Raw genomic sequence first — 27,190 nt, forward strand, 5'->3', positions numbered from 1 at the left:
ATATAAGAACATGCATTGCCTGATGTCTGAATCCACTCATCTTTTCCCCACTGGGAGTTGCATAATGTTGGCATCAGAAGGGTGTTGACCTCACATTCTGTTTGCTGTGTCATGTTGACCTGCTCTAGAGATACACTATCAATATCGATCCGGCTGTGTTCATTTGTTTCTACCTTTTTTAAATCTCTTTTTTATCATTGTGATGCGAAGCCAGATCTCAGAAAGAGGGATGAGAGCGAGAGGACAGGGAGAAAGAGGAACAGTCCCTATAGCCACTCAACACAACAATGCTCATGATTAGACCCAAAGAGCTGAATATTGATCCATAACGTCATTAAGGTAAGTACTGTATATATGACGTCTTTGTATATATTTCATGTAATGGGTTCCTATTTTATTGCTTCCTTCTCGTGGAATTGTTTTGTATAATTTTGCCAGATTTGCACATAAATCCACTGATAGACACATTCAATAATGATTTTACTTCTTAGAAGAGTGAGTCAGAAAGGAGTGATATTCTGGGCCACGGCGGTACATGTAACTAAATGACTGATAAGCATTCAGAGAGGAAGTCACACCAGGGTGTAACTCTCCTTGGAGCCTAGTGGCGTCCTCTAAAAGCTTTTCAGGGAAGAGAAAAAGAAGCTGGCGTTTTAGAAAAAATTTAAGGGGACAGGGGAGTTGGAGTGGTTGCCTCTTTCTTTCGTTCTCTCACTCTCTTTCTCTCCCTCTTTCTCTCTCTTGCTCTCTATCTCTATATATCTGTCACTTGTTGTCCTTTCCTCCATCCCTCCCTCCCACAGCAGTGTAGATAGTTAAGGGAGAAGAGAAAAGCTCTGCCTCTCAAAAATAAGTGGGAGGGAGGAATGTTTTTGGGCTGTCTCCAGGCGGAACCTGGGAGGGAAAGAGAGAGCAAGGAGGGAAGAGAAAAGAGAGAGAGAGAACCTAGTGAACGCCTCTTCCCGTCCTCTTCAGCCCAACAGCCAGTATTGAGTTGCTTAGCACAGGCTGTTAAGGAAGAAACAGAGCAAGAGAGGGACGAGAGAAAAGAGAGAGAGAAGACAGAACAGAGACCTTCTCCCCTCCCACCCCTTTGTGAGCCAGTCTAAATCAAGCTGCTTGTCACTGCTGTTGTTCTGTGAATGTGATGCTGGTCAGACAGTCCCATACGCAGATTTCCAAACCTCTCGGAGTTCCTCTCAGATCCCGAACGACCCTGGAGAGCCACGCCATCTCCCCCCCAAAACTCTCACCACAGCAGCCGACCACCCCCAACAGCAACATGTACCCTGAGGAGAAACGCGGAGGTGGTGGGGCGGCCGCCTTTAACTACCTGGACGGAGGGTATGACTACACAGCCCCTGCCCAAGGCCCGGCCCCCCTCTATTACTCCACCACCCCCCAGGATGCTCACGGACCCCCCTCGGATGGCAGCATGCAGTCCCTGGGCAGCAGTCCCACCGGCCCACTGGTGTTTGTGTCCTCCAGCCCCCAGCTCAGCCCCTTCCTCCACCCCCCAGGCCACCATGGTCTCCCCAGCCAGTCATACTACCTGGAGACCTCTTCCACGCCCTTATACAGGTGAGTGATCTAAACTGTCGTTGAGCCTTAATATATGGGAGTCAGCTGTTCTGGCTGAACATGTGCTGTTGTAATGTAAGTAGATGAGTGTGAGAGAGAGAATGAGATCAGTGATGTGATGTTTATTTGATCATTGTTATTTGGACAGTGTATGTTGCTGACTATGGAGTATCTTTCAACAGCTGCCATGTCCCTGTTAGTCTGGTACACCAGACCACTGATTATGTAATTGTGACAGAGCATTTCAATAAAGACATGGCACGTCCTGACCCATATGATATTTTTGCTCAGAGAGAGAGAGTGATACCCTATATTGAGTGAATATATACTGTAGATATAGAGGTTTGGGCTTTTTTTTTATTGTTCCCTTCATTGTTTGACTGTTCTTATCCCACATTAACAGTAATATTTTTTTCAGTCTTGTTATTTTGCTCTGTGTACTTTTGTTTCTCTAGCATCTTTTTAGTAGATTGTCTGGCCAACAAATAATGATAGGCAGCCAAAATAGACTCTTTAAAACTAAACATATACTCAGGACTTACTTTATTACAAATTTTCAATAATGTTTAGTCCTCAAAGTTGGGTATTATGCTCATTATATAAATACTGTATATGTGACATTACTGTACTAGGATATCGTCATTAAAAATGAAAGATCATTAATTCATTATCAGAAAGGAAATATTTAGGCTATTGTGAGCGTTTATAAAGCCGTAGCAACGGAGCTTTAATCCCTCCGATTAACGACTTTGCTGGAGACCTTGAGAAAAGAACAATATGTAAGAACAACAAAAGTACACACGCACATTTCATTTCCAGAATGAGATGGAGACAGATCTAGTTGCTCAGGGATAGCAGATTCATCTAAGATGCTGCTGCTAGCTATAATTGGCTCAATTTGTCCTTTGAGGGATTGAAAGGCTCAATGGTGTGAACCTCTATTACACTTTTCACTCTCTCTATTCGAATCAGAAAAGATCCTTGTCTGACAGTTGTGAGATTTTTATCCGAGAAATTGATGTTGGTTGTTCCATGTTTTCAAAGCACTTAGATTGAATCCAAGGCAGAGGTCATTAGAGAAGTATGCTTTTAAAGACAACCAGCACACTATTAAAAGGAGAAAACCAATTCAATCGTATTTATTTTATGTTGCCCAAAAAGCACATTTGAATTAACGAGTTTGTAAAAAAGCTTTCAGTGCTGTCATCTTGAAAAAATTATGTCACAAAGTACAACTCCAGGTTGACTCATCCAGAGAGGAAGAGGCGAAGCGAGAGGTTTCCACGAAAAATGAGACCATCATTTATGGATTTTTTTTATGGAAGTCAATAAAAAATGTTTTATTGTTAATTAGCTACGTGAAGATTATTTATCTAATATAACTTTTGCAATGGTTAGATTGTTACGAATGCACTGATATAAGTGGCATTTCGGCAACGACTTCATATCGGAGTTGTGCCCTTTGTCATAGAGATAGAGAACTCATCATGGATATAACCCATTTTAACATTGTCATTGGCAACGAGGGCTTCCACCAATTTAAAGTAGTCACCTCGGTGGGGATTCATATGAGTTGGGAGCAATCAGCCAATGAAGAAGAAAATGTACTACTTTAAAATGGAGATACCCTCAATGACACTGCCCATGCTGTCACAGACGCTATAATGGGTACAAATACAAAGATGGGTCCTCTATCTATCTCCATGACTTGTTGTTCACACACGTATCTGCCCTCTAATTGGCTTGAATGGTCCCAGCTGATTTCGCCTCCTCCCGCCTGCCTTCCATCTTTGAGGACATGTACTGTATTTCCATTGTTAGAGCGGTCAATCAACTATCTTTGACTCATCCCAGCAAAGACAATCATCTGACAAACCCTGTGTTGCAGGTCGAGTGTGGTAACCAATCAGCTGTCAGCGTCAGAGGAGAAGCTCTGCATCGCCTCCGATAGGCAGCAGTCGTACACTGCGGCAGGGTCAGGGGTCAGGGTGTTTGAGATGGCCAACGAGACGAGGTACTGTGCGGTCTGCAGCGACTTTGCCTCTGGGTACCACTACGGAGTTTGGTCCTGCGAGGGCTGCAAAGCCTTCTTCAAAAGGAGCATCCAAGGTAAGCCTCCTCTCATCCCTACTACTATATCCCACTCCACTTCTCAACATCTCTCTCAATGCAATGTGTGTGTGTGTGTGCGCGCGCGTGTGTACGTGCATATGTGTGTGTGTGGGTGCATCTCTGTGCGTGTGTGTGTGTTTGTGTCTGTGTGTGCGTCTCGGTGTTGGTGTGTGTGTGTGTGTGTGTGTGTGGCTCCTAACCAGCGTTGTAAGGCCAATTTACAGTATATCTGGCCGAGTCACTTATATGTGAATTAAATTTGTAGCCTGTCGGGAACCATATTGGGAGTATGTAGGAGGCCGTTGGTTGAAATTTTCCTGGAGAATCTGATGTTCTCATCGGTTCTGCCTCCTTTGACACTAGCAAATCACGAGCCAATCACCACAGATAGTTTTTTTTCTTCTCCAAAGCATATGATTGGTGCCACATGGGGATGGAGTTGGGAAAGACAGTGCATGTCAGTATGGAGCACAGTTCACAATAGAGTACCACAGTATGAGTCATACTACACATAAAACCAATAGAGTACCACAGTATGAGTCATACTACACATAAAACCAATAGAGTACCACAGTATGAGTCATACTACACATAAAACCAATAGAGTACCACAGTATGAGTCATACTACACATAAAACCAATAGAGTACCACAGTATGAGTCATACTACACATAAAACCAATAGAGTACCACAGTATGAGTCATACTACACATAAAACCAATAGAGTACCACAGTATGAGTCATACTACACATAAAACCAATAGAGTACCACAGTATGAGTCATACTACACATAAAACCAATAGAGTACCACAGTATGAGTCATACTACACATAAAACCAATAGAGTACCACAGTATGAGTCATACTACACATAAAACCAATAGAGTACCACAGTATGAGTCATACTACACATAAAACCAATAGAGTACCACAGTATGAGTCATACTACACATAAAACCAATAGAGTACCACAGTATGAGTCATACTACACATAAAACCAATAGAGTACCACAGTATGAGTCATACTACACATAAAACCAATAGAGTACCACAGTATGAGTCATACTACACATAAAACCAATAGAGTACCACAGTATGAGTCATACTACACATAAAACCAATAGAGTACCACAGTATGAGTCATACTACACATAAAACCAATAGAGTACCACAGTATGAGTCATACTACACATAAAACCAATAGAGTACCACAGTATGAGTCATACTACACATAAAACCAATAGAGTACCACAGTATGAGTCATACTACACATAAAACCAATAGAGTACCACAGTATGAGTCATACTACACATAAAACCAATAGAGTACCACAGTATGAGTCATACTACACATAAAACCAATAGAGTACCACAGTATGAGTCATACTACACATAAAACCAATAGAGTACCACAGTATGAGTCATACTACACATAAAACCAATAGAGTACCACAGTATGAGTCATACTACACATAAAACCAATAGAGTACCACAGTATGAGTCATACTACACATAAAACCAATAGAGTACCACAGTATGAGTCATACTACACATAAAACCAATAGAGTACCACAGTATGAGTCATACTACACATAAAACCAATAGAGTACCACAGTATGAGTCATACTACACATAAAACCTGTCAAACAAGGAAATGGTTCCAATTGTTTTTCCACCATTCTTTTTTAGAAACTTTTAAAATAAGGTCTGTGTTTTGTGACATTTTGATAACCGTGTAAATCTCTCCAGGACAAGGTGAGTTTTACCTATATATTCACCTGGATTTACCCCCCCAAAATGAAATTATAATTAATTAATATGGCTATCATAAAGAACTATAAATGCCATGATGATCTGGACATGACTGCAGAATCGAGGCAAAGGTAACAATCTCTGGATGAACTATCAAATGTTTGCTAAATTTAGTAATTGAATGGTGGAAAAACAATTGGAACCATTTCCCTGTTTGACCGCTAGGTTTTATGGGTGTTATGACACCTCCACTATGCATGTAGCATCTCACCAGCTGGTCACTTTTTTTCTTGTGACAGGTACATTTGTTGCAGCATAGCTAATGCCACAGTAATTATAGGCCTAATATATCTGAATAATATTGGGTGACCATAGGTACACATACAATTTGGTGTCAAATGAAAGCTGGGAGTCTACAGTATATATACAATATCAGTCAAAAGTTTGGACACACCTACTCCTTCCATTTGTTTTCTTTATTTTTACTATTTTCTACATTGTAGAATAGTACTGAATACATCACAACTATGAAATAACACATGGAATCATATAGTAACCAGAAAAGTGTTAAACAAATCAAAATATATTTTATATTTGAGATTCTTCAAAGGGATTCTTTACCCTTTGCCTTGGTGACAGCTTTGCACACTCTTGGCATTTTCTCAACCAGCTTCATGACGTAGTCAGCTGGAATGCATTTCAATTAATAGGTGTGCCTTGTTAAACGTTAATTTGTGGAATTTCTTTCCTTCTTAATGCGTTTGAGCCAATCAGTTGTGTTGTGACAAGGTAGGGGTGGTATACAGAAGATAGCCCTATATGGTGAAAGACCAAGTCCATATTATGGCAAGAGCAGCTCAAATAAGCAAAGACAAATGACAGTCTATCATTACTTTAAGACTTGAAGGTCAGTCAATTAGGAACATTTCAAGAACTTTGAAAGTTTCTTCAAGTGCAGTCGCAAAAAAAACATTAAGCACTATGATGAAACTGGCTCTCATGAGGACCGCCACAGGAAAGGAAGACCCAGAGTTACCTCTGCTGCAGAGGATAAGTTCATTAGTTACCAGCCTCAGAAATTACAGCCCAAATAAATGCTTCACAAAGTTCAAGTAACAGACACATCTCAACATCAACTGTTCAGAGGAGACTGTGTGAATCAGGCGTTCATGGTCGAATTGCTGCAAAGAAACCACAACTAAAGGACCCCAATAAGAAGAAGAGACGGCCCAAGAAACACAAGCAATGGACATTAGACGAGTGGAAATCTGTCCTTTGGTCTGATAAGTCCAAATATGAGATTTTTGGTTCCAACCGCCGTGTCTTTGTGAGACGCAGAGCAGGTGAACGGATTATCTCCGCATGTGTAATTCCCACCGGCCGGCCCCCCTACAAAAGTTCCCTCAAATTTTTTTCGGCACAGAGCAAATTTCAGGTCTGCTGAGTGCAAACTTGAACGTTGTGAAAATTCTGTGCAACTTCCAGTGCGCCTTTACCGTGAACACTGAGGCTGTACCCACTTTAAGTTACAGTTTTAACAGTGGCCAAGTAGGCTGCTGTGGCTATTTGATCATAATGCAGGCCTACCAGAGTGGCCTACCATCAAAAACAATAGAGAAAATGCATCCCATAACATTTCAACATGGAAATAGCTGCTCTATCATTCAGTCTACAGTAGCAGCCAATATGTGGTGTTCAATGTAGGCCTACTTTCCATGAGACCTTTGAAAAAAAACATGCAGGGCTTGACATTAAGCTGTTTATCCACTTGTCCTTCAGACACAGAGATGCCTGAAAATATTGTTGTGTTGTTTGATGCAAGAAACCACTTTACAAAATAAAATACATTATTATTGCCTTACCATTAATACAGAGAATCAGACAAATTATGCTATCCTCTGCCTATTGGCTACTTAGTTTATTCAAGCCTGTCTAAAAATACACACTGCCCCTTTAAGACAAAAACAAGCTCTTTACCTGGCTTGCTTCTCAAAGCAATCAATCCTTTATTGCTGACTACAAATGATTTATAACTGGGATATTAACTCACTTACTAGCAAAGGATATGAACTAAATGTGCACACATAGCTACATGAAGCTCTGTAACGCAGTCCACTTCAAAGTGAATGGCACAGATCCATACATGGCAATGTGCTATTTGCATATAGGCCAACTGCAGCTCTGATTGGTTATGTCACTCCAGTCTGTGTACAGTACAGGCTGAGTCGTGCATGTCAATGCAATAGAATCCTACTCCTATGCGTTCTGCCTACAACAAAATATCTTGCATAGTTCGTTTTGTTTTGGTATGATGCATTGAAAGTGGCTAATATTGAGCTGATTCAATCACAATTTGCACAGTGGTCACTTTCTGAATCAAAATGCAAGCCGAGCTCTACCTCTAAGTTTTTTTTTAACATGACTTAAAAAACGTAAGCCTATACAACATTAACCAATTAAAAATAGTACTGTAGCAATTAGATTTGTGCAAGTAAGCTATAGGCCCAATACATTATCACTGCATACTGGTTTTGCTTGAATTGCCCTGCCAATGTATTGTTGTTCAGGCTATTTAAAAAATATATATATTTCAAAATTTGAGGTAGGCTATATGATCACACCAGTAATAAATATGTTGTTGTATTACTTGTGAGGCACAGCTTAGTGAGCATACAGTGAGGGAAAAAAGTATTTGATCCCCTGCTGATTTTGTACGTTTGCCCACTGACAAAGAAATGATCAGTCTATAATTTTAATGGTAGGTTTATTTGAACATTGAGAGACAGAATAACAACAAAAAAATCCAGAAAAATGCATGACAAAAATGTTATAAATTGATTTGCATTTTAATGAGGGAAATAAGTATTTGACCCCTCTGCAAAACATGACTTAGTACTTGGTGGCAAAACTCTTGTTGGCAATCACAGAGGTCAGACGTTTCTTGTAGTTGGCCACCAGGTTTGCACACATCTCAGGATGGATTTTGTCCCATTCCTCTTTGCAGATCTTCTCCAAGTCATTAAGGTTTCGAGGCTGACGTTTGGCAACTCGAACCTTCAGCTCCCTCCACAGATTTTCTATGGGATTAAGGTCTAGAGACTGGCTAGGCCACTCCAGGACCTTAATGTGCTTATTCTTGAGTCACTCCTTTGTTGCCTTGGCTGTGTGTTTTGGGTCATTGTCATGCTGGAATACCCATCCACGACCCATTTTCAATGCCCTGGCTGAGGGAAGGAGGTTCTCACCCAAGATTTGACGGTACATGGCCCCGTCCATCGTCCCTTTGATGCGGTGAAGTTGTCCTGTCCCCTTAGCAGAAAAACACCCCCAAAGCATAATGTTTCCACCTCCATGTTTGACGGTGGGGATGGTGTTCTTGGGGTCATAGGCAGCATTCCTCCTCTTCCAAACACGGCGAGTTGAGTTGATGCCAAAGAGCTCCATTTTGGTCTCATCTGACCACAACACTTTCACCCAGTTGTCCTCTGAATCATTCAGATGTTCATTGGCAAACTTCAGAAGGGCATGTATATGTGCTTTCTTGAGCAGGGGGACCTTGCGGGCTCTGCAGGATTTCAGTCCTTCACGGCGTAGTGTGTTACCAATTGTTTTCTTGGTGACTATGGTCCCAGCTGCCTTGAGATCATTGACAAGATCCTCCTGTGTAGTTCTGGGTTGATTCCTCACCGTTCTCATGATCATTGCAACTCCACGAGGTGAGATCTTGCATGGAGCCCCAGGCCGAGGGAGATTGACAGTTCTTTTGTGTTTCTTCCATTTGCGAATAATCACACCAACTGTTGTCACCTTCTCACCAAGCTGCTTGGCGATGGTCTTGTAGCCCATTCCAGCCTTGTGTAGGTCTACAATCTTGTCCCTGACATCCTTGGAGAGCTCTTTGGTCTTGGCCATGGTGGAGAGTTTGGAATCGGATTGATTGCTTCTGTGGACAGGTGTCTTTTATATAGGTAACAAACTGAGATTAGGAGCACTCCCTTTAAGAGTGTGTTCCTAATCTCAGCTCGTTACCTGTATAAAAGACACCTGGGAGCCAGAAATCTTTCTGATTGAGAGGGGGTCAAATACTTATTTCCCTCATTAAAATGCAAATAATTTTATAACATTTTTGAGATGCGTTTTTCTGGATTTTTTTGTTGTTATTCTGTCTCTCACTGTTCAAATAAACCTACCATTACAATTATAGACTGATCATTTCTTTGTCAGTGGGCAAACGTACAAAATCAGCAGGGGATCAAATACTTTTCCCTCACTGTACATTTAAATAATTAGCTTTTTATTTTACTGGACTGATGGTGCCTGCATCTGATGGTCAGTCTCAGCTATTCCTTTCCTCCACTGAGCAAAAAGGGACACTGTCTTCCAGCTGATGGCAAACTCTAATCGCACAGCAATATTTCTGCCTCGTGCACAAATTCATGTTGTTACTCCTATGAACAGATTAAGTGAAATATTCCTCGATATAAAAAACACTTAAGCCACTAATAACAACGCAATCCTATAGAAACACTTTCCTACTCATTCATTACTGCTGCAGTGCTTGTTGTAGCGCTGAGTGGAAATAGGAAGAATGCACATTTTATGGCTTATAAAAGTGTTGAATATAAAGTGTTGACAGTGCTGAGTAAGAACAATAGGGAGAACATGAGGGAGAACATGAGAACATGAGGGAGAACTTGTTGTAGCGCTGAGTGGAAATAGGAAGAATGCACATTTTATGGTTGATAAAAGTGTTGAATACAAAGTGTTGACAGTGCTGAGTAAGAACATGAGGGAGAACATGAGGGAGAACATGAGAACATGAGGGAGAACTTGTTGTAGCGCTGAGTGGAAATAGGAAGAATGCACATTTTATGGTTGATAAAAGTGTTGAATACAAAGTGTTGACAGTGCTGAGTAAGAACATGAGGGAGAACATGAACTCATAAAAACAGCAGCTCTTTGCTGTATTCGGTGACAGTCTCTCTCTAGTCATGGTTTTCAAATCTCACAGTATCAATTTTACTGTAGCTTTCTTTTAATGCCTGCTACGTTACTGCAGACACAGTCATCTGTGCCATCTGATTGGCCAGCGGTAGACCTATAGTGCACTTGATATGCTCTCTGGCCCACTGGAAAGGCTGAGTTTGTATCTTCAGACACATGAAATGGTTCAAAATGGCAACAGTTCGCCTACCTGGCGCAGGGAAGCTAAATCAGGTGCACCTACCGCCAACAGCCCAAGACAAATAAAATAAATAGGAACACAAGGCTTTATTGTTCGGTTTTTATAGAATTGTTTGGCGATAGACTAGGAATGCCTTGGGGATCGACCAGTTGGTGACCACTGCTTTAGAAAGTTGAATGAAATTAAATCTCGTGCTCCTCTCTGTTGGCTGATATAAATGTTTTCTGTGCGGCAGTCCTGGGGGAGCTGCACGGCAGTCTCGGGGCTATTGCGCGCACCCCTACCAAGATGGGCTTGCCCGGTTTTGTGATAGGCTGAGCTGAGCTCATGCAAACTCACATTCAAACGCTGTCATCAGTTAGACAGCCAAGATCATAGACAGCCAAGATCATAGACAGCCGAGATCATAGACAGCAAGATCGCTGTAAAGGGTGCCTTTAAACATAGAAAGAGCACATTCTATGTTGTAACCTCACTCAAAACGTCCTATTTTTTGGGATGCTAAAACCATGATTTGGTCAAACAGTAAAGTGCATTATCCTCATGATCCCTGTAATGAAAGTGTCTGCTCTGCTGCTGTGCATGTGTTCTCGCGGGGGCCTGCTGCTGTGATGAGCGAAAATGTGTTCTATAACAATGTGTTCTGATCCTATAACACAGATTTGGAAGCTTCATCCCCTTGTCCTTGTCGAAGAGAGGAGGGTCTCAGCTTTCTGTAGATTACATTTTTCTTTCTCCATATTCACCTCAATAGCAACTATTTTACAACCAAGATATTTAACATGGCTTTGAGATATGGAGCGGTGCACGTGCACAATTTGCACCGGTCATTGAGAGGGCATTTGCCTATTAGGTCTGCAAAGTTTTCTTAGGACATTGAATTTACTGTTGGATGAATACATGGCTACTAGCAGTGGCTATTATATTTAGAGTTATATGTAATGTGTTTTGAGTTTCCACTTTCTCAGGTATGGAACCCCAAATGATTAGCCTATGATATTAGTTAGTGCCAGTGGCGCAACTTTGGTTTTAGAGGAGGGGGAGGACATCATTTATTCATTTTTTTATCCAGTCGGAGAAATTCTCCAAATAGCCTACCCAACTGCTCAGAGGCGTCTGCATGGTCCTAAAGCACATTGTTGGCTCGTTTTGTATCACATTCTATGATAAAACTGGGGGGGATAAAAATGCAATTTCAGAATGTGGGGGGGACATGTCCCCCCGTCCCCAGTGAATATTGCGCCCCTGGTTACTGCACATGAAGATGTATGTAATTAATCTCCATTGAACCCCCCAAAAATCAGTCCTATTTTAACAGTAAAATATAGCAACTACACTGACTGTACAAAACATTATGAACACCTGCTCTTTCTGTAGCATGGACTGACCAGGTGAATCCAGGTGAAAGTTTATTGATGTCACCTAATAAATCCAATTCAATTTTTAAGCCTTGAGACATGGATTGTGTATGTGTGCCATTCAGAGGGTGAATGGACAATACTAAATATTTAAGTGCCTCAAAGGACGTCCAGACAATTTGGGAAGCATTGGAGTCAACATGGGCCATCATCCCTGTGGAACGCATTCAACACATGTAGAGTCCATGCCCTGATGAATTTAGGCTGTTCTGAGGGCCAAAAGGGGTGCAACTCAATATTAGGAAGGTGTACCTAATTTTTTGTACTCTGTGTATTGTCTAATTGTCAACCCCAAATTATTGACAATCACTGGATTAGGTTGCACATCAAAATATCTTGAATCATGCATTCCTGCTTGGATGTGTTAGATTAAATCATGTATTTCTTGAATACGTCAGTAGTACAGTATATGTATTATACTTCTTAATAAAGCACTATGAATTACTTTATAAGATGATTACTCATGATTTTGGCTCGACCAAATCAAGGGCTGGTGCCACCAAATGTAAAACTTAATGACACCAGTGACACCAGGGGAAAAGTCTGGAGCCCTGTGGAGTTGGCAGCACGCACTGTGATGTGGGCTGGTGTGGATAAAATGCCAAGGCCAAATTATTGTCCCAGTTCCAACCTGGGCTATAGCAGTTATTTATTCAGACCCATAACCATTCAATGCTCCATTCAAAGCCGTGTGCATCTTATTCTAGTCGTATATTATTCAAGCATGTCATTAAAATTATGCAGAGAAGGACAACAAAACGTATTTTATGTAGCCCTTTTCTGCAGTCAAATGACCAAATCGCCCTCTAGTGGCCTCGTGGGTGGAATGTTATTAATATTTTCCACATTTTTATAGACATTTTTGATGTACCAATTCCATGGTATAGGGTGTATGAGTTGATATATAAAACAACGCAAGATTCAAGACTTTGTGCTTTTCAGCTAAAATTATTATATAGAATTCTTGCCACCAACAAAATGTTGAATATTTGGGTATAAAATCATCGAAGCTCTGCAGATTTTGTTGTGAGGATACAGAATCAATAGACCCTTTATTGTGGTATTGCCCACAGGTAGCCTGTTTCTGGTCTCAGGTTCAGGAATGGTTGAAAATGCATAGCATTGATCTAAAATTGACCCTAGAAATAGTACTGTTTGGAGATCTGGAGAGACCGGGTCAGTCAATTACTAATATACTAATACTCTTAGTAAAAGTATTTATCTTAAACTTGCAATCTGTGGATTGTATTCGATTAGATAGATTGAAATTGTACATTAAACATCACAGCATAGTTGAAAGATATGTGTTGCGTAGAAACCCGAAGTGGGTGGCCAGCAGAGATCGATGGGATGGGCTGAGGGAAGCTGAGGGTTGGGATGTGGAATTGGAGACAAGTGGGAGTGGAGTTGCTGTGTGAGAGATAGAATGATAGTCAAAGATAAAAGTTTTAAAAAAAAGTCTAAATAAAACATAATAAAAAGTACATTCGAATGACACTAAGTGGCAGTTTTTTTACCGCTAATGCCGGTTTGCCTGAGGCTGATGCCGTGCAGGTGTTTGTACACATGCATATACACACACTCTCATTCAAATAAACACATACAAGAACACACACATACATGTAATAGTGCCAGACATGCACACAAACATATACAGTTGGCATTGCTGTTATGATTTTAGTTGTCCTTGATGTCCTTTGTTTTAAATTTATTATAAAAAAAGAAAAGTGCATTGTTGTTTGTTGTTTTCTTCTGTCTTTTCCTTTTTTCTCTTTAGTTCATTCTCTTGGTTGTTGGTGCATTGGGGGGTTCTTGAGGGTGGGGAATGGAATTAATTGTATTTTTTATTTTATTTTTTCTTCCTGGGGGGACTGTGGGAGGGGTCTCGGATGGTTGAGGGACAGCTATTGGGGAACTGTGGGGTAATCTTGGAAGGTTCGGGTTCACGTTTTTTTGGCCTGGTGGTAGATCGGTCAACATGCCCTTGAGCAGGGCATTGACCCTGGATGCTTCTGTGTGCCGCTCTGAATGGGAGTCTGTTGGATGACTGGTATGATGTAGTTATTGAGCGGCTTCACTGCAAGTATATTGTATGTTTCGAATATTCAATAAATCATTTTAAAAAAGGATTATAAATTAAAAAATATATTTTTTTTCTTCATATTTTCAAAATTAATAAATGTTATTTAAAAAGATCTAGCAAACATCTGGTGTTTCTATGTCAAACGGTTTTGTTATAGTTGAGTCTTCTGTGTTTTATATAAAGTGTAATATTGGGATGCAAACTCAAAATTGAATACATTTAAATACAATACGTTTTTTGGGTTTAGGCTCATAAAATGTCTAGGGCTCATCAGGCTCAGGTAGCATCAGGCTTGAATTTTTAGGTTGATCAAATCTCTAACCCTACATATTCAGTTCCAGTCCATCAGGACCACATCAATGTGGTATGCCATAGACACTACAGTTTCATCAATGCTGAAATTGAACATGTTTTAAAACCATAACCTAATGTTCTTTCAGTCTAAAGATAAAGTTCAATAGGTTGTCCTGGGTAACTTAGTTAATTTGACCTTGTAAGGAAGAGGAATCTGAAATGACATACAGAATATTTAGAGGGGATGGTGGACATCCCACAGCAAAATACACATAATCAGAACGCAGCTGGTCTCCATGGTAATCATACATTTGGTAATCATACATTTTAATTCCCTCTATGCCAGAGATACATGGAACATCAACATGTGCAGCAGTCCTAGTGATTGGACTGGGGGTCTCAGCCCAATCTTTCTGTTTATTTCAGGTCACAATGACTACATGTGCCCTGCAACTAACCAGTGTACAATGGACAGGAATCGTAGGAAGAGCTGCCAAGCATGCCGCCTCAGAAAGTGTTATGAAGTGGGGATGGTGAAAGGAGGTGAGTAAGGGAACACAGTGTACTCACAATGGACATACACACACAACTTACAGTTTGTCTTGGTTTGGCTTGCCTCAGTAGTCTGAAAAGTATCAGTTAAGATGATAGATTAACCCCGGTAACCGGGATACCGGGACTATCCCGGGACCACTCTTCATATTTCCTGAAAAAATGTCATGACAAAACCAGGAAAATTACAACATTTTCCCCCAATGCAATGTAGCACTAATGCAATTCTACAAAATACACAACATGCACAGTAGATTGGCAAAACATGTAATAGCACATTATGGCCTTCAGCATAGTTTATTCATTTCTCACAAGCGTGGAGGACTCCTCTAGATAAATCAATCAATGTTTGATTTTTGGTTTCACTGAATCTCCGTTTGAATATCTGGTAAGAATTAGGCTGGGGAAATGTTAGCTAAGTTAAGGCTAATGATTATCTTTATTCTAATTCCCTCATATATTAGATGATCAGAACATTTTGCTAGTGGATTTTTCTCTTTACTCATATAGCCTGTCCTACTCCAGACCAAATGCATGCGACTTGTCTGATAATCAATCAATGTGATTTTGTTTCACTGAATCGCTGTCTGTGTATTTGGTTAATTGATCTCTGGCTGGACGAGTGGAAGTGGTAGCTAATTTATTTGGCAAAGGGTGGCTACTTGGAAGAATCTCAAATGTAAAATAGATTTTGATTTGTTTAACACTTTCTTACTACATGATTCCATATGTGTTATTTCATAGTTCTGATGTCTTCACTATTATTCTACAATGTAGAAAATAATAAAAAATAAAGAAAAACCCTGGAATGATTAGGTATGTCCAAACTTTTGACAGGTACTGTATGTATATGTTTGTGTGTGTGTGTGTGTGTGTACACGTGCGTGTTCTTTACTAACTCTACTCTATACCCCAGGCTTGCGTAAGGACCGTGGTGGGCGGGTTCTCAGGAAGGACAAGCGGTATTGTGGCCCTGCTGGTGACAGAGAGAAACCCTACGGTGACCTGGAGCACAGGACAGCGCCCCCTCAGGACGGGGGTAGGAACAGCAGCAGCAGCCTCAGTGGTGGTGGAGGATGGTGTGGGCCCAGAATCACCATGCCTCCTGAACAGGTCTGAACATGTCATAGATCTCTAAGCAACAGCACTAAAGAAGTCAGTTAGTATAAATTAACATGTATCTGGAAACACAAAGTAACACACAAATTATTATTATTACACTTACTCACATATATTCTGCAGGGGTACAATTGGAATTGAATGAGTGGTGCCCCCCCCCCCCCCCCCCCCCCAAGGTGCTGATCTTTTCTAACTCTGTCATAACCTCCTGCTCTTCCCCCAAGGTGCTGATCTTTTCTAACTCTGTCATAACCTCCTGCTCTTCCCCCAAGGTGCTGATCTTTTCTAACTCTGTCATAACCTCCTGCTCTTCCCCCAAGGTGCTGATCTTTTCTAACTCTGTCATAACCTCCTGCTCTTCCCCCAAGGTGCTGATCTTTTCTAACTCTGTCATAACCTCCTGCTCTCCCCCCACGGTGCTGATCTTTTCTAACTCTGTCATAACCTCCTGCTCTTCCCCCAAGGTGCTGATCTTTTCTAACTCTGTCATAACCTCCTGCTCTTCCCCCAAGGTGCTGATCTTTTCTAACTCTGTCATAACCTCCTGCTCATCCCCCAAGGTGCTGTTCCTGCTGCAGGGGGCAGAGCCTCCGGCCCTGTGTTCTCGTCAGAAGGTGGCCCGCCCCTACACAGAGGTCACCATGATGACCCTGCTCACCAGCATGGCCGACAAGGAGCTGGTGCACATGATTGCTTGGGCTAAGAAAGTACCAGGCAAGAACCTAACATGGCACAGAAATGATTGATGATGTCATAATATCACATACTGTCATTACAAACTTAAAAAATACACCAGCTAGATTTTTACTAGCCAGATAAGTAAAATCACTCCAACAAGGCTTGAATAGGACTCATTTTCTCTCTCACACACACACTGACGGACACACACACACAGACGGACACACACACACAAAGCAGACCCCTACGCACTCGCTATGTGTCCTAGACTATGGCCTTGTCTAATCACAGAGCTGCAACCTCTCTCCTCCTGTGGTTTCAGGCCTTGGTAGTGGCAGTGACCGGGTGCTGTTGTCTCACACACACACACACACACACACACACACACACACACACACACACACACACACACACACACACACACACACACACACACACACACACACACACACACACACACACACACACACACACATAGGCTTTCAAAATAGGGGTGCAGACGTATGTTTTTGCACTGCCACTTCTTTACCAGAAAATGATGATGATCCATTGGGTAATTTGTCATTTTAAAGTTCATATGAATAAATAAAAATAGATATGTCAATTTTATATGTTAGCGTTTTACACCCCCTCCCCCCATCACCTCAAGATAAATGGTGTTGACCACTTGAAAGTTTGCTTTGCTCCCGCGTCACTGTGTTGGTTCAGTGCAGTTAAAAAGCACTAGTTGTTTTGCTCCCGCGTCACTGTGTTGGTTCAGTGCAGTTAAAAAGCACTAGTTGTTTTGCTCCCGCGTCACTGTGTTGGTTCAGTGCAGTTAAAAAGCACTAGTTGTTTTGCTCCCGCGTCACTGTGTTGGTTCAGTGCTGTTAAAAAGCACTAGTTGTTTTGCTCCCGCGTCACTGTGTTGGTTCAGTGCAGTTAAAAAGCACTAGTTGTTTTGCTCCCGCGTCACTGTGTTGGTTCAGTGCAGTTAAAAAGCACTAGTTGTTTTGCTCCCGCGTCACTGTGTTGGTTCAGTGCAGTTAAAAAGCACTAGTTGCACCACTGGTGTTTAAAATGAAAAGACACCTGCAAATATAATTGTTTATCTGTTTTGTTGTGCTGTTGTTACATTTGTATCGTTGTTTCATGTCCAATGATGTTGTCACATATCATTTGAGCCGCATGAACCACAAGAAAATGTATTGTATCATTTCACTTTGCCTGTTAGAACCCAGATGAGAACGGGCTTGCTGTAGCGCAGCCTCTGACTCGGAGTAACCTTTCATCAGCCTACCAAAGGTTGCACCTTAGCAGAAAACTGCATGTCCGGTAGCTCGCAGGCTGTCAATGAGTAGCTCGCGAGTAGATAATGAAAAATATAAATCTGTTAAATAATCCCCCCCAAGCTGTTTACCGGCATTTAACACCATTAGCATTTTTGCCATCTCTGTTTTCCCAACTTCAATTGGTTAAATCATATTGTTAAAATGTTTTCATTCATTTGCCAAAGTAACAGTCCTGTCCAAGCCCCATTTGCCTGGCCAACTAGCCAAATGCTAGGCCACGCACACGGACCTTAGTTTCTTCTCAGCAATGAGTCTGGATCTGATGACCTTTCTGACCCTCCACCAGATGCAAACACATTCGGAGCTGTCTGATTGGTCCAGAATCCGATTGGTTGGGCCAGAGCCAAAGCACACTTGGGTAAATTGGTAGTTTGGAAATTCGTCATTGGCTTTGATACTCTAATTGGTTAGAGATGATACAATCAATGATGACTTTGTTTTTTACAACGCCCCATGTGCCCCGCATCACCACAAACTACTTTAATGTGGCAGTCTCAGACTAAAGTGTGTAGCAATTAGCGAACTACAGAGCAGCTGAAGAATTTAGTGTGTCGTCAGGCTAGAACCCCCATGTCCGCTTCGCAGTTACAATGTAGCCAAGCTGTGTCTGTATGTGCCAAATGAAAAAGCACAGGATATTTGTATCTTAATAAAACAGCTCTGGATTGGTAAGTAATATCGACCAAATAAGCCATTTATACCCTGTTTTTATCAAATATGTATGCTGCTGAGACGAGTCAATTAAAAAAAATTATGTCAACAGTGCAACAACGGGCGCCAAAAAAAGTCAATGTCTGAGGAAAAGCTGAACGGTCAATTAATGTGATTACTGAGATTACACTTTTATTGTTCCTCATACTTTTCATGATGATTCTGTTTCTTTTCAATGTGTTGTCAAATATGTAACTTACTCTCAGTGGTTGTTGTTCTAAAGGACACTATTAAACAGAATGACAATTCAAACAATTATTGGAAAATAATCTGTAGTGCTGCAGACTACAGATTTGTTCAAATGTAAAACACTTATTTCCTCTCATCTTAAAAATGCAAGATTCTCAAGGTAGGCTCCAGAAGTCTAATTTTTGTTCAAAATGTGTGATTTTTAAGAACCAAAATGCAATTACATTGTGTATGCATTGCTGTTTCTGTTCATAAAATGTGGCCTACACAATAACAAAATCTGCAGGCTGTATATGAGTAGCTTGCAATTTCTTTGTGGGGTAGGAAGTAGCTTTTCTGAAAGAAAAGGTTGGAGAACCCGGCTCTAGTCCAAACTGTTCAATATGACCCATATTAATGGAGCTACATTTTATTCTTTCTATTGCAGATTTGGGGCCGTCATTTATGGATATAGCTGCCAAATAAATACAAATTGATAATCACTTTTGCTATATTATTTTTATGTGAACAAAATCAATGACAAAATTTAAATGCAAAACTGCAGTTTGCATTTTCAAGTTGACAGTTCTTGTTCAGATAACACTATTGAGAATGATTTAACAATTTTCTAAGTTCACATTTGTAATTGTACTACATCATCGTGATTGCATTATTTGTGACAAAACAATATGATAACTTAATGTGCAATTTAACAATGCTTTTTCTTAACCTACCAAGTACAACGTTCAAATAAAAATGATTATTAGGTAAAACATGTAGATTATTCCTCCCCTGCGTTTTCCTGGCCACATTCTTATTTAAAAAAAAAGAAAATGTACCCCCTTTTTCTCCCCAATTTCGTCTTGTCCCATCGCTGAAACTCCCGTATGGACTCGGGAGAGGCGAAGGTCGAGAGCCGTGCGTCCTCCTAAACACAACCCCGCCAAGCTGCACTGCTTCTTGACACAATGCACGCTTAACCCGGAAGCCAGCCGCACCAATGTGTCGGAGGAAACACCGTACACCTGGCGACTGTGTCAGCGTGCATGCGCCCGGTCCGCCACAGGAGTCGCTAGAGCACGATGGGACAAGGACATCCCAGCCGGCCAAACCCTCCCCTAACCCGGACGACACTGGACCAATTGTGTGTCGCCTCATGGGTCTCCCGGTCGCTTCCTGCCCACATTCTTAACAGTTTGGCCAATCAATCGATCACTGTGGGTGAGATTGTCAGGGGAGGAGCAGGATATTTGTGAGAGTAACAGAGTTGGTAGGGTTTCAGACCTGTAAATCAATCACTATGGGTGGGATTTTCAGAGAAGGTTTCGGGATGTTTGTGAGTCACAGGGTTGGTAGGGTTTCAGACCTGTCAATTCATTATTGGGGGTGGAATTTTCAGGGAAGGGAAGAGATTAGTAATTAAAACACTTTTTCAATAGAATTTATTGTTCCTAAACCTAAGAAATTGTTGTGTTCTGTTCACAAATATGTTAAGAAAGTGTGTAGAAAGAAAATGCAGCCCCCCCAAGCTTTTGCCCCCCCCCTCCCCCCCACTATCAGACATAGTCAGGCGCCCATGCACACACACACACGCTGGGACATTACAGGCATTATGTTGATGAGGACAGTCATCACCTCAGAAAGGGTCCTTTTAGGCAAACAAATACACAGTGCCTTAGACACACACACACACACTCAGCTGAATCTGGTAATAAATTATATGGCTATTGAGCAAGTTGAAGAGACTAAACTTCTTGGTGTCACCTTAGACTGGAAATTGTCATGGTCAACGCATATTGATTCAACTGTTGTAAAAATGGAAATAGGTATGTCTGTAATAAAGAGATTCTCTGCATTTTTAACACCACTCTCAAACAAGTCCTGCAAGCCCTAGTTTTATTGAATCTTGATTATTGCCCGGTCATATGGTCAGGTGTTGCAAAGAATGACCTAGGAAAGCTGCAGCTGGCCCAGAACAGAGTGGCACGTCTTGGCCTTCAATGCACACAGAGGGCCAATGTCAACAGCATGTCAGTCTTTCCTGGCTCAGAGTATAGAGGAGCGATTGACTGCATCACTCCCTTGTTTTTATGAGAAATAATATTGTGCTGAAAGCGCCAATATGTTGGAATAGTCAACTGACATACAGCGCTAAAATACATGCATACTATACCCGACATGCAACCAGGGGTCTCTTCGCGGTCCCCAAGTTCATAGTGGGTTTTGGGAATCAAACAGCACTATATAGAGAAGTGGTGGCATGGAACAGTCTTCCATCGCAGCATGCTCAAGTGAACAGCAAGATGAGCCTTAAAAGACAAATCAAGCTGCACCTCAGGGCAAAACTGCCTTAACGTCCTGCATTTTCTTGAAATAGTTGGTTTTGGATAAAATGTATATGTAGTCTATGTTCTAGTCTCTTAAAGAATTTTTCTTTTGTAGTGTATTATGCTTGTATGTTTTTGGACCCCACGAAGAATAACTGCGGCTTATGCACATTTTTACATTTCAGTAGTTTAGCAGACACTTATCCAGAGCGACTTACAGTAGTGAGTGCATACATTTTCATACTGGTCCCCTGTGGGAATTGAACCCCTGGCGTTGCAAGCCCCATGCTCTACCAACTGAGCCACATGGGACCATGCACAGCTAATGGGGATCCAAATAAACGAAATACACACACATACACACGCTCACCTCCCCCCGACGCTGTCTAAGTCAACACAGATGTGATTATGTTGTTCCAGTGTGCGTCACTAAGAGCCTGAAAGCACACAGTTTTAATTGCAGGAGTATTTAGCCAGGTACAGAGAGGAACAATGGAAGTGATTGGGAGGTAATTGGATATGAATTAGGACAGCTGAGTGGTGGTGATAAGGACCCGTACCAGAACAGAGATTGCAGTTTGGCCAATTCACAATGGTTGGAAGAAGTTTAATGCTTAGCATTTATCTTAAAAAGTTCAGATCAAGATTTATTTAGATTTTATTTTATTTTATTAGTTTCTCTTTTAGGCCTGCAAGGAAACCTACAAGTATCACATGATGAAATATATATTGATATGCTTCACAGTGGTCCAGTCAATCACAGATTATACTCACAGAGTTTCTAAACCCAAAGGTGCAACATCGCAAGACTTCCGGGAACACTCGCCAAACAGACCAAACAGATCAGGCTGAGGTTGGGGTTTGAGAGAAGTGAAAAATTCTTCCTTAGTTGTTAATTTTCCTCAAAATCTAACGGCACAACCTAGATTCAAGCCAGTATCTTACATATATGAACATGTTATTACTCCAAACTCGTGAAACATGTTTTCCTTTTTGTCAAAACAGCTTTATATCGAAGAAGTGCCTTTGATTTGACGCCATGCACATGCGCAGTTCAGCGAGAGACGACCGTTAGACCAGATAACGTGTTTCTGCGCATGACCTCAGCTAGCCAACGTTTCCATGACATCGCCTACAAGTGTGATTGGGGATTTATTTTGGAGAAGCAGTTTCTGCCTATCTTCATACTATACTGTCTTTGTTGTACTGAAATGTCTAAATGTTATTCAAAGGAAACTATCACTTTCATTACTTTGCAATTGCAGTGTGTACGGGACCTTCTTTCCTTTGAATGACTATTTGACTATTTCTATTAGATTAGTCATAGCCATCTCAAAGGATTTTAGTCAACTAGTGGTTAATGTATGGTTGATAGTGGGTTTATGTTAGCCTGACAACTTACACAAAATTATTCCGCTGCTCTGTCGTTCACTTCATACAGTACTTAGTCTGACAGCCATCGTTGAAGTTGTTTGTGGTGGTGAGGGGCACGAGGGGCATTGTACAAAACAAAGTAATCAGCGATTGGGTCCTCTATAACCAATTAGAGTATCAAAGCCAATGACACATTTTCAAGCCCTCACTTTACTCACGTGTGTTCTGGCTCTGACCCAACCCATCGGTTTCTGGACCAATCAGACATCTCCGAATGTGTTCGCATTTGGTGAAGGCTCGTGGAGGTTCTCAGATCCAGACTCATTGCAGAGAAGAAATGAACATCCGTGGGCTTGGCGTAGCGTTTGGCCAGAGCAAGGAGTCTGGGTAGCTAGTCAAAGGTTTGAGTGGACTAGTGGTTAATGTATGGTCGATAGTGGGTTATATGTGGTTTGACCCCAGTGTGACCGTGTCTCTGGTACTGGTAGGTTTCCAGGAGCTGTCTCTCCATGACCAGGTGCAGCTGCTGGAGAGTTCCTGGCTGGAGGTGCTGATGATCGGACTCATATGGAGGTCCATCCACTGCCCTGGGAAACTCATCTTTGCCCAGGACCTCATACTGGACAGGTGTGTACATACATACATACATATATACATACACACACACACACACACACACACACACACACACACACACACACACACACACACACACACACACACACACACACACACACACACACACACACACACACACACACACACACACACACACACACACACACACACACACCAACATTGTAGATTTCCACTTCGTATCTTGTCAGTGTAGCTTTAAAGGTCACAATGAGTCTAATTATCATGTTCCCCTTGGAGAGAAAAACACACTGTCTCACCTGCACATGTCCCGGTCATTACACATTAAACTTGACAGAGAGGAGTGAAATTTAATCAAAGTGATGACTCTTGGGCGAGATGGAAAAAGCATATGAGACACTGTTAGAGAGAGGGGGGAAAGAGAGAGAGGGAGGGAGAGATGGAAAAAGCATGCGCGACACTGTTAGAGAGAGGGGGAAGACAGAGAAAAGGAGGGAGAGATGGAAAGAAAGAGAGAGAGGGGAGGCAGAGAGAGATAGAGTATTTTGGACGCACAGCCTGTTCCCTCCATTTTCCCCCACCATGTTCCAAGTAAACAAGTTACCTAGAAGCCGCCGCAGACCCAGGGGAATGAGGGAGAGGAAGAAATTAAAGAAAGAGAGAGGAAGATGAACTGTTACTGTCTCTCTCTGATGTCTGTGATGTTCCCATTTGATCAGTGTTTTATTATAGAGCATTACCTCTGACACCAGGCCCAGAGCTAGCCACTAGAGTGTCCACAGCCATTTGACATGATTAGTAAATGGTGCAGGACTGGTTTGAAGGCTGTTGGAGTTAGGGGACAGCTATTAAGCTTACTCTAAATGGCTGCTCTTCAGAAATACGCTATGATTTTATGGCTCTTCCCCTGAACACCAACTATGTTCCAATGCTGCAGTCATTCAGGAGAGTTGCACAGTACTTGTCTCATTCCGACCTTTGACCTCCAGGAGTGAAGGGGACTGTGTGGAGGGTATGGCTGAGATCTTCGACATGCTCCTGGCCACTGTGTCTCGCTTCCGCATGCTCAAACTGAAGCCTGAGGAGTTTGTGTGCCTCAAAGCCATCATCTTGCTCAACTCTGGTGAGTGGCTGTGTTTATGTGTTATTACTAAGCTATTAATGGTGCTTTGTTCAGTATGTTTTCATGTTGTGATGTGGGTTCAACCCTGGGTCCGGCGTGGGTGGGATTGAGAACATTACAAGTGATTGACGCAAAGACGTGTTTTTCTCTTCATGAACATGGAGTAGTGACTAATGCATTCCACTCCCCATTAGTAAATGTTGAAGGGTGAACTGTTTTTAGCAGTGGAACACAATATGCCACTCAAGCGCATTAGCTGTGAACAGAAGGATCCTAAGTCCTTCTTCGTCAATGTACCCCATAATTGTTACCATGCCAACTGTACCCTCCGTTCTCTGTGTGTTGACAGAAAGAAACTCCTCTGTTTGTTTTGAGACAGACTAATCTGTAAGAGACATAAATACCCGAGCTGGGGTTGCTGTTGCAGGTTTCTGTGTTGTTTCTGTGTTGTTTCTGTGTTGTTCTTATGGATTGCTGAGTTAGCAGTTGCTGCATTGAGAACATCAGGCTCTTCCCCTTCCTCTGTCTCTTCCTCTTCTTCTGTCTCTTTCTCTAAGTCTCTTTTTTATTTTTTTCCTTACAAATTCTATTTTAGTTACAATAACTTCTCCTCTCTCTTTCTCCATCTCCTCTAGGTGCCTTCTCCTTCTGTTCCAACTCTGTGGAGTCCCTTCACAACAGCTCGGCAGTGGAAAGCATGCTGGACAACATCACTGACGCCCTCATCCACCACATCAGCCATTCAGGAGCCTCTGTGCAGCAGCAGCCAAGACGGCAGGCCCAGCTCCTGCTCCTGCTCTCACACATCAGACATATGAGGTGAGGAGGGCACACTATGTAGGGGAGGAGGGCACTGTGCTTGTTTTCACACATCAGACACAAGATGAGGAGTTCACAGCACGCTAGACATGAGAGGGTACTCACTCCTGATGGAGGAAATTCCCATTCTGAAAGTCAGGAGGCAGGTTACACAAGCCAAAGAGAAAATTCATATTATCTGCCGCCAGTTAAATATTATCATCACCTATTTGGTTATTCCCATAGATTATATTTCTATGGCTATCCCTTCTCACTCCTCTCCTATTCTCTATGTAGCAACAAAGGCATGGAGCACCTTTACAGCATAAAATGTAAGAACAAAGTGCCTCTGTACGACCTGCTCCTGGAGATGCTGGACGGTCACCGGCTCCAATCCCCAGGCAAAGTGGCCCAAGCTGGGGAACAGACCGAGGGCCCCTCTACCACCACTACCACCTCCACAGGCTCCAGCATAGGGCCGATGCGAGGTAGCCAGGATACCCACATCAGAAGCCCTGGTTCGGGGGTACTCCAGTATGGCTCCCCCAGCTCAGACCAGATGCCCATTCCATGAGATACAGAAATAGGTATTTGTAGATACGGAAGATTTAAAAGTCCTATTACATACAGTATGTGTAGAGAGAGATATTTTGAAATGTATGGAGGTAAGAATGGATAAAAAATATACATTTATTAATGTGCATATTCATTACTTATTTGTTTATAATTGAAGTGATTCATTTGCATTTGATAGATAGTCAAAATGATTTAGCAGCAATCTATTAAACATTTACAAATGTTCGCATTTTGTACTGGTACACAACGGACTGAAATGTACTCAGTCACACCAGGGATGTATTCACTAGGAACCAAAAGTAAGCAAACAAAATCAAACGGGGAGGGACTAGTACCTACATTTGTCCAATAGAAACACATTTTCATTGCCTTTCACAACGTTTGCAACTTTTGAGTCAGTTCTCTTTTCTGTGGCTTTAGCAACAGTTTAACCGTTCTGCAGCTTAGCACCAAGTATTTAGCCATCGTGTGGCGCACTGTTAGCAGCAGAGTCACGTGATAGAGCAGAGAGTCTATGTAGATCAATGCATTATACCCTGTGTGGACACCACCTGTGCCTTGACCAAAGTGCACTTCTCCAGGTAAAGGAAATGTGGGCATTGTATACCTTTTGTAGCTTAACATTGATGACTGCTTGTCATATTATTCTGAGACGGATGTATTCAGAACATTGATATATACCTTTTTATGGTTATGGCTACTAATTCAAATATTCTGATATCAGGTTCCTTGTTTAGAAAATGTAATTGTTTAAATGTATCAATTTAAAAGCAGACAACATTTGTGAAAGCTTGAACGTTCTGAGCAGTTCTAGCAAAGCGTTTGAAGATATTAAAAACAAATGACAAAATGTGATGTATTTCTGTTAATGTATTACTGCATTTTGTTCTAGAGTAAATATGTTCAAAATCTATATTTTGCAGAACACTTCACAGCATTTCATTTGACTGACGACATATATTTTATCGACATTGTATATGATTAAAAACAGAAGTAAAATATTGGCCTCAAGTAATTTAGCTTTTTCTGTCGCTGTTATGTGGATATTTCTATGCTTACTTGAACAGATTGATGTTAATTAAATCTAATTGTATAATGTGTGTGTGTAAGAGAGACATCTGGAGATGATCAAACGCATTGCTCATTCATTTGTTCCACCTTATGAGCGCCACTGCTGATGAATCAGTCTGCTCTACTGTAGTCTACACACACACCACACGTACAGTAAATGTATGTGATTTATGTTCATGCACAGCCCACCTTTCAACTGACTGTCATGTACCATGCATTGCTGTGAATAAAGAAATTTAGGATCAACCCATTTGTGATTATTTTACAAAGAACAATAAATACTTTAAATATTTTATGTATTTATTATATTTTAAGTTACTGTCTGGCATTTGTGTTATTCA

The 27,190-nt window shown here is 41.5% G+C and overlaps 1 protein-coding gene across 4 annotated transcripts; it reads left to right on the top strand.

Moving 5' to 3' along the window:
- The first annotated feature begins 184 nt into the window (after positions 1–184).
- Positions 185–27,095, top strand: esr1 (estrogen receptor 1). Of its 4 annotated transcripts, none has more exons than XM_029744064.1 (10): positions 185–339; positions 1,159–1,581; positions 3,470–3,690; positions 14,851–14,967; positions 15,893–16,089; positions 16,656–16,809; positions 23,173–23,311; positions 24,271–24,404; positions 25,040–25,223; positions 25,500–27,095. In XM_029744064.1, exons 2-10 carry the CDS (start codon positions 1,283–1,285, stop codon positions 25,774–25,776), a joined length of 1,722 nt encoding a protein of 573 aa, XP_029599924.1. In that variant the 5' UTR covers positions 185–339; positions 1,159–1,282; the 3' UTR covers positions 25,777–27,095. The 4 variants fall into 4 exon arrangements, with proteins under 4 accessions (XP_029599924.1, XP_029599879.1, XP_029599810.1 ...); XM_029744019.1 differs by having other exon boundaries at positions 1,163–1,581; XM_029743950.1 differs by having other exon boundaries at positions 1,204–1,581.
- Positions 27,096–27,190: the final 95 nt, after the last annotated feature.

Source organism: Salmo trutta, chromosome 1 (assembly GCF_901001165.1).
Source record: "Salmo trutta chromosome 1, fSalTru1.1, whole genome shotgun sequence".
Taxonomy (NCBI): domain Eukaryota; kingdom Metazoa; phylum Chordata; class Actinopteri; order Salmoniformes; family Salmonidae; genus Salmo; species Salmo trutta.

Excerpts from the sequence above, each read along its gene's own strand:
- esr1 (XM_029743890.1), top strand. The coding sequence starts at position 1,148 with ATGCTGGTCAGACAGTCCCATACGCAGATTTCCAAACCTCTCGGAGTT. Across the intron at positions 1,582-3,469 it reads TCTTCCACGCCCTTATACAG|GTCGAGTGTGGTAACCAATC; the intron begins GTGAGTGATCTA and ends CCTGTGTTGCAG. Across the intron at positions 23,312-24,270 it reads CAGGACCTCATACTGGACAG|GAGTGAAGGGGACTGTGTGG; the intron begins GTGTGTACATAC and ends TTTGACCTCCAG.